The 8,609-nt window shown below is 39.3% G+C and overlaps 1 protein-coding gene across 1 annotated transcript; it reads left to right on the top strand.

Moving 5' to 3' along the window:
* Positions 1-7,458: 7,458 nt before the first annotated feature.
* LOC123949426 (olfactory receptor 52A1) lies at positions 7,459-8,397 on the top strand. Its single transcript, XM_046016867.1, has one exon. The coding sequence runs from the start codon at positions 7,459-7,461 to the stop codon at positions 8,395-8,397; it is 939 nt and encodes a 312-aa protein (XP_045872823.1).
* Positions 8,398-8,609: the final 212 nt, after the last annotated feature.

Genomic DNA, 8,609 nt, shown 5'->3' with positions numbered 1-8,609 from the left:
TTCGACCTCAGCCACAGCAACATCTTCCTAGGAACATCATCAAAGGCAAGGGAAGCAAGGGCAAAAATGAACTATTGGGATTTCATCAAGATCAAAAGCTTTTGCACAGCAAAGGAAACAGTTAACAAAACCAAAAGACAGCTGACAGAATGGGAGAAGCTATTTGCAAACGACATATCAGATAAAGGGCTAGTATCCAAAATCTATAAGGAACTTAGCAAACTCAACACCCAAAGAACAAACAATCCAATCAAGAAATGGGCAGAGGACATGAACAGACATTTCTGCAAAGAAGACATCCAGATGGCCAACAGACACATGAAAAAGTGCTCCACGTCACTCGGCATCAGGGAAGTACAAATCAAAACCACAATGAGATATCACCTCACACCAGTCAGAATGGCTAAAATTAACAAGTCAGGAAATGACAGATGCTGGAGAGGATGTGGAGAAAGGGGAACCCTCCTCCACTGTTGGTGGGAATGCAAGCTGGTGCAACCACTCTGGAAAACAGCATGGAGGTTCCTCAAAATGTTGAAAATAGAACTACCCTATGACCCAGCAATTGCACTACTGGGTATTTACCCTAAAGATACAAACATAGTGATCCGAAGGGGCACGTGTACCCGAATGTTTATAGCAGCAATGTCTACAATAGCCAGACTATGGAAAGAACCTAGATGTCCATCAACAGATGAATGGATAAAGAAGAGGTGGTATATATACACAATGGAATACTATGCAGCCATCAAAAGAAATGAAATCTTGCCATTTGCGACGACGTGGATGGAACTAGAGCGTATCATGCTTAGTGAAATAAGTCAATCGGAGAAAGACAACTATCATATGATCTCCCTGATATAAGGACATGGAGAAGCAACATGGGGGGGTAGGGGGATAGGAGAAGAATAAATGAAACAAGATGGGATTGGGAGGGAGACAAACCATAAATGACTCTTAATCTCACAAAACAAACTGGGGGTTGCTGGGGGGAGGTGGGATTGGGAGAGGGGGAGCGGGCTATGGACATTGGGGAGGGGAGGTGAACCATAAGAGACTATGGACTCTGAAAAACAACCTGAGGGTTTTGAAGGGTCAGGGGTGGGAGGTTGGGGGAACAGGTGGTGGGTGATGGGGAGGGCACGTTTTGCATGGAGCACTGGGTGTTGTGCAAAAAGAATGAATACTGTTACGCTGAAAAAATTAATAAAAAGGGAAAAAAAATCCTTAGGAGAGAAGAATAAGGTAGGAAATTATGAACTATTCTAAATTATTCATTTGTGACTCAAGAATAAGGTGATTATTAGCTCACATGTAAATTTGGCCTCTGAATCAATTCCATCCAACATGAATCAGTACCATTGTATGTCTCTCCTTTACACAGAAAATTCTCAAAGAGGCATTTAAGGTCCTTTGCTCTTGTATCTATCTCCTTTTTTTTGCCTGAAATTGCTAATGCCTTCCTTCCTCCTACTGACCAGATGGACATAATAGATATATGCAGAACATCCCATCCTAACAGCAGAATACACATTCTTTTCAAGTGCATGTGGAACATTCTCCAGAATAGATCACATATTAGGGCACAAAACAAGCTTCAACAAATGCAAAAAAGATTGAGATCATAGCATACACCTTTTCTGACAACAATGCTTAGAGTTAGAAGTCAACTACAAGAAAAAATTTAGAATGACCACATATATGTGGAGGTTAAACAACATGTTACTAAAAAATGAATGAGATTCACATATACAATGGGATATTACTCAGCTATCAGAAAGGATGAATACTCACCATTTGCAATGACATGGATGGAACTGGAGGGATTATGCTAAGTGAAATACGTCATGCAGAGAAAGACAATTATCATATGGTTTCTCTCATATATGGAACATAAAGGATAGCATGGAGAACCAGAAATCAGAGAAGGAGACAAACCATGAGAGACTCTGGACTTCAAGAAACAAACTGAGGGTTACAGAAGGGGGGACAATGAAGGGATGGGGTAACCAGGTGCTGGTATTAAGGAAGGCATATGTGGTAATGAGCACTGGGTGTTATACACAACTAATGAATCATTGAACACTACATCAAAAACTGATGATGTATTATGTTGGCTAACTGAATATAATTTAAAAAAATGAATAGGCAGCCACAAAATCAAAGAAGAAATTTAAAAAAAAATACATGGAAACAAATGAAAATGAAAGCACTATGGCCCAAAACCTTTGGGATGCAGCAAAAGTGGTCATAAGATGGAAGTATTTGGCAACAAAGGTGTATACCCAAGAAGCCAGAAAAATCTCCAAAAATCTATTCTTACATGTAAAGGATCAAGAAAAAGGACAACAGGTGAAGCCTAAAGCTAGCAGAAGGAAGGAAATAATGACAAATCAGATGATACAGAATGATACAGAAACTAAGAAAACAAGAGAACACATCTATGAAACCAGGAGTTAGTTCTTTGAAAAAATTAATAAATTGACAAACCTCTAGGCAGACTTATCAAAAAGAAAAGAGAATGGACCCAAATAAATAAATTCACAAACCATAGAGGAGATATAATAACCAAGACCACAGAAATACAAATAATTACAAAAGAATATTATGAAAATATGAAAAACTATATGTCAACAAATTGGACAACCTGGAAGAAATGTATAAGTTCCAGAAACATATAAACTACCAAAACTGAAACAAGAATAAATAGAAAACTTGAACAGACTAAAAACTAGCAAAGAAATGGAATCAGTAATTGAAGAAAGTGTTTACTTCTAAAATTTGCCAACATCTCAACATTACCTCAAGTATGTCTTAAGGTTAGCAATATACAAGTCTAGAAACCGGGTGAATCATGTCAAAGAAAAAGTACTATGTGCATCCGTACTATGTGTTTCTTTGAATTTATCATTTGTTCTTATTGTAAAAGACATACTAGTTCTTCTCCCCATATTTCTAAAAATTGTAATGCACTTATCATATCCTCTTTTAATTTGCATTAAGAGCAAATGGCATTATTCCTCCATATCTATGAAGCATAAAACATCTGTGTTCTGAAGGAAGAATGGAAGAAAAGAGGCAGGAAGGTATAAACGAAGGGATGGAAAAAATTTCATCAAATGCGCAGCAATTGCCTCAAAGCTCAGTACAGATGGATTTAGAAATGTCCTGTTATGCTCAAGTTTTTGTGTCCGAGAGACCACCAAGGAGCCAACACCGATGCAATCACATGAGGGTTTATTTGACAAGCTTAAGCTTGGGCCCAAGTATACCCCACACAGCAGAGTAGGGACTTGGACCCCGAGGTGACATGCTTAAGCTTGGGCCCAAGTATACCCAACACAGTGGAGTAGGGACTTGGACCCCGAACCAGATTACAGTCAGAGATTTTAAAGGCAGAGTGGGGGTGGACTCGGCAGTAGATAATTGGGCCACGACTGCTGGCTTAGCAGTAGGTGAGGACAAAGGGGATGTTCAGAAGGACTATCAGGGTAAAAAAGACTGTCAAGATATTGGAGACCTAGTTATTATCAAATCAAGGCCATTTCTCCCTCTGATGAGGCACTAACATGCGACAATTGGGAGTTTCCTGGTGGAATGTCACATTTATCCTATCAAGTGTTCTTGTTAGTGAGATTTAGGTTTAACTTTGTTTTCATTTCTTCCGCCTCAGCCTCAGCCTCTTTCAGTTTTATGGAGGGGAGGGCAATGTTAGGGCTAGACTCACGGTGGGTACAGCCTTGTTTTTCTTGGCCTCTGCAGTCCATCATAACTAGTTATTCTGAGAATATTACCGAATTCACAAAAATAGCATCAATAAGATAAAAATCTGAGGAATAATACTGCAAGAGAATGAGTTAAATGTGTGCTAAAGAGTTATTGTGGATGCAGCTTTCCTTTTCAGAAATGTTTCAGTGAAAGAAGGATCACAAGGATACTAATTTATATAGAAATCATGCCTATATTGAAGTCTTCATTAGATTTTTCTCCAAATGAGGACAGCAGGAAAAAAAAAACTAACAAAATAAGTTTTATTACTTAATTTTTACAAGTTTCTTTATCTTCTAAGGAAGTCAAAAAATATAACTTGAGTATATTAATTTCTCTGCATTTACCCTTTGAGGAAAAAGAAATGAGGAGACCAAGGTGACTCTGAAAGTTGTTAAATTGACTTCAGAGACAAATTGACTTCAGAGACATCAGCTGTAGATGGACCCAAGAGAGCTTCATTCTGAGCCAGAGGGTCCCTAGTGGCTTGGGCTAGTGGCTAGGAAATCTCATGTTCAGACCTCCTCCTTCTCTACTTTCACTGGGAAATATTATAATTCGTGGCCAATTTAAGTTTAATAAATTTATGCTGTGTCTAGCAAATTATAGACCTTGCTTTGGATTTTGTTGGATGATGAACTCACCCACATGATCTCAGACAGACTTATAGAAGAAAGAGCAAGTCTGCTTTGCAGGGACAGAAGAAAAGCAGGAAAGGATATCCCAGAGATGTTCATATGTTGGCAGAGAGCCCCAGTGATAAATGGATCAGAGTTCATGATATTTACAAGGAGCTGTTCTAGAAGGTACAGGTAGAAGAAAGGGGAATTACCAACACAAATATATGGGAATGAGATAGGAATCTCAGCAGGATGAAAAGTGAATGACAGTTGAACAATGAGTGATGACGCTATGAAGATTGCCAATGGTCTTCAGGTGTCTGGTAAGAACTGGCTCCCAACAGAAAAGTGAAGGGAAGTTTACCCCTTAATATCTCACTACCAGTTTCTTGGATAATAAGCACTCCTTCCCACCTGCCTTATACTCACTTATGTCCTCTCTCACCTGTCCCCCCACCATCTGTACCATCTGTACCTGTCAGGTAATGCTCCCATGGCAGCTCCTTTCTCTTGAGTAAGTCAGACAATGGGATTATTACTAAAGGATTCCTATTCTAATTCTGATTAACTATGAGGAAGGGAAAGCTCAACCCTATGAGAAATGATCTGCGACCTATGGATTTGTAGAATGAAGCACTGAAGAACAAAACCATGGAAATCAAAACTTAGCTAACAGACTAGTCCATTCTAAATACATGTTGGCTCAATACAGCCTTTCTTTATAAATGATCCTTCTGACTACAGTCCTTCACTAAAGTTTTAGCTGCATAACCGCAGCTATTCTTGAACTACTGGCATATTTGGTGACACACAGTATATGGTTAGGTGATCATGAGCTTGCTGACATAAAGCAACAGTATTGGAGAGTCTAGGAAAGAATGAAATAACTGAACTCTGTTTTCTACAGGATAGCAAATATTTTTCTATTGTACAACTTTAGAATTTCATGATTTTAGTTTGTAATTTTTTAAAGATTATTTATTTATTTGAAAGAGAGAGAGAGAGAGAGCACAAGCAGGGAGGGGAGTGGCAGAGGGAGAAGGAAACTCCCTGCTGAGCAGGGAGCCTGATATTGGGCTTGATACCAGGACCTGATCATGACCCGAGCCAAAAGCAGATGCTTAACTGACTGAGCCACCCAGGTGCCCCAGATATGTAATTTTTAAAAACAAGGATCTTGATCAGAGAAGAACTCTCATATAAGGACTAAGAGGTGAGTTTTCAGAAAATTCAGTCATCAGTCAACTGAGGTGGTTAAATTTTCATTAGCTGCTCTAGCCCTTTCCTGAATCTTTCTACTATCCCAAGTCTACTCTCTGTCTTGTATTTGTACTTTTATATATTACTTCAGTTGGGGAACTTATCCTTTCACCTCTTAGCTTTCTTTTTTTTAAAGATTAAATTAAATTTTATTTTATTTGTGTGTGTTCCAAAATTCATTTTTATCACCTCACCCAGTGCTCCATATAATACATGCCCTCCTTAATACCCACCACCAGGCTCACCCAACCCCCACTCCCCTCCAAAATCCTCAGTTTGTTTTTCAGAGTCCACAGTCTCTCATGGTTTGTCTCCCACTCTGATTTCCCCCAACTCACTTCACCTCTCCATCTCCCAATGTCCTTGGTGTTATTTCTTATGCTCCACAAGTTAAGTGAAACCATATGGTAACTGACTTTCTCTGCTTGACCTATTTCACTCAGCATAATCTCCTCCAGTCCCATCCATGTTGATACAAAAGTTGTGTATTTATCCTTTCTGATGGAGACATAATACTCTGGAAAACAGTGTGGAGATTCCTTAAGAAATTAAAACTAGAGAGACCCTATGACCCTCCAATTGCACTACTGGGTATTTACCCCAAAGATACAGATGTAATGAAAAGAAGGGCCATCTGTACCCCAATTTTCATAGCAGCAATGGCCACAGTCACCAAACTGTGGAAAAAACCCAGATGCCCTTCAACGGATGAATGGATAAAGAAGATGTGGTCCACATGCGCCCCTTAACTTTCTATTCATTTCCTATGACTGACCTCACAAAATGATTTAAGCATTCAAATGATTGAGAATCAATAAACCTAATTTGGCCAAATCTCATGTTAATGGTAGCTCTGAACAGTTCAAACCCAAGATCCAGCCTGTATTCCACGAATAACCAATTTACTCATTTTCTTATACCCAGTAATTATCTAGAATGAGTCCTCTTGCCTGCATATTTTGTCACACTGAACTTCTTGCCTTCTAGAGATTTCTACTCTAAGTGTTCAGAAATGTGTTTCACAGAACATCAGCTATTTTAATCACACAAATAATTTTCAGGAATTCACATCTTAGTATATAGGAAAAATAAAACACAGTCATACTGGAAATGTAGAAATAGCATGAAATTTTGACCTATTCTTGTCAAAAGTGCAGGGTTTGGATGACCCTTTCCAAAGTTCTTCTTTTACTTTCCTTTGAAAGGACATCCGATATTACATAGGTACAAATGTTATAGATAGATAAAGGTATCTAAATATATTGTGCTCTTGGGTGTCAGCTGTTTCTCTCTTCTCTTTCATAGGCAGTTTTTTCTACTAATGTACTGGTCAGAGTAGGGCTTGCTCATCCAAATTGTCAGTTCTGGACCCAGAAACAGTGGAAAATAAGTACTATTGGGTAGCCGGAATTTGAGATATGGAGAAATTCATCATACCCTGACTCAAACACCCTTTCGAAGCAAAATAAACAAGTCGAATCATTTTGTCCACAGGTCCAGAATGAGATAACAGACAGGTCACCAGTTTAGTCCCATACCCATGTGACCTGGCTGGTTCCAATGCAGCTGACCTGCCATGCGCATAATCATCATTGTGCTACAGTGCTTCTGGATGCCCTTCCTGAAAACAGTGGAGTTTATCTATGGATATTTTCCTTCAATAATATAAATGAGATGGAAGATATAATCTTAGAGTTCAGTAAAAATCAGAGGAACTCACTATGATGACCTTGGATTAAAATAAGAATAGAAGAGAAAGTACAACTGACTGAGATACTCCTTTCATTTGCTTCTGAGACCCAAAGACATTATGTCCATCTCCAACATTACAGTCTTCATGCCTTCTGTGTTGACCCTAATAGGGATTCCAGGCCTAGAGTCTGTGCAGTGCTGGATTGGGATTCCATTCTGTGTCATATATCTCATTGCTATGATTGGAAATTCTATACTTCTGATCATCATCAAATCAGAGCACAGCCTCCATGAGCCCATGTACATTTTCCTAGGCATGCTAGGAGTCACAGATATTGCACTTGCAACTACCATTATGCCCAAGATGCTTGGCATATTCTGGTTTCATGTACCAGAGATTTATTTTGATTCTTGTTTGCTTCAAATGTGGCTCATTCACTCATTTCAGTGCATAGAGTCAGGCATTCTCTTGGCCATGGCTCTGGATCGTTATGTGGCCATATGTTATCCACTAAGACACAGCACCATCTTCACCTACCAGCTGGTCACCCAAATAGGGGCTGTAGTAACACTTAGGGCTGCCATTCTAGTAGCCCCATGCCTAGTACTGATAAAGTGCCGATTTCAATTTTACCACACAACCATCATCTCCCACTCCTACTGTGAGCATATGGCCATTGTGAAGCTGGCTGCAGAAAATGTGCGGGTCAACAAAATCTATGGCCTGTTTGTGGCATTCACTGTTGCAGGATTTGACCTCACCTTCATCACTTTGTCCTACATACAGATCTTTTTCACAGTTTTTCGTTTGCCCCAGAAGGAAGCTCGGTGGAAAGCATTCAATACCTGCATTGCCCACATCTGTGTCTTCCTCCAGCTCTACTTCCTTGCCTTCTTCTCCTTCTTCGCACATAGGTTTGGTGCTCACGTTCCCCCTTATATCCATATCCTCTTTTCTAGCCTCTACCTGTTGATCCCCCCATTTCTCAATCCACTTGTCTATGGTGCCAAGACCAAACAGATCCGCATTCATGTGGTAAAAATGTTGTGTTCATAAAATCCACTGTAATTAACTCCTGAAGCCTTCCCCTTTATGTAATAGTAATAATACACCAAAACTACATAAAATATTTCAAAACCAACATTAATTGAGGTGGCATAGTTTTCTATTTATTTCCTTGTGAAATTTGCCTGCATTTTACATTGTTTTCACATCATCATACTCTGTGGTAACAATCACTCAGTGGGTTTCTGGATGCTACTGCGTAA

The sequence above is a fragment of the Meles meles genome, chromosome 8, assembly GCF_922984935.1.
Source record: "Meles meles chromosome 8, mMelMel3.1 paternal haplotype, whole genome shotgun sequence".
Lineage (NCBI taxonomy): Eukaryota > Metazoa > Chordata > Mammalia > Carnivora > Mustelidae > Meles > Meles meles.
The sequence above is the reverse complement of the archived record's forward strand: the minus strand, read 5'-3'. Positions and strand labels throughout refer to the sequence as shown.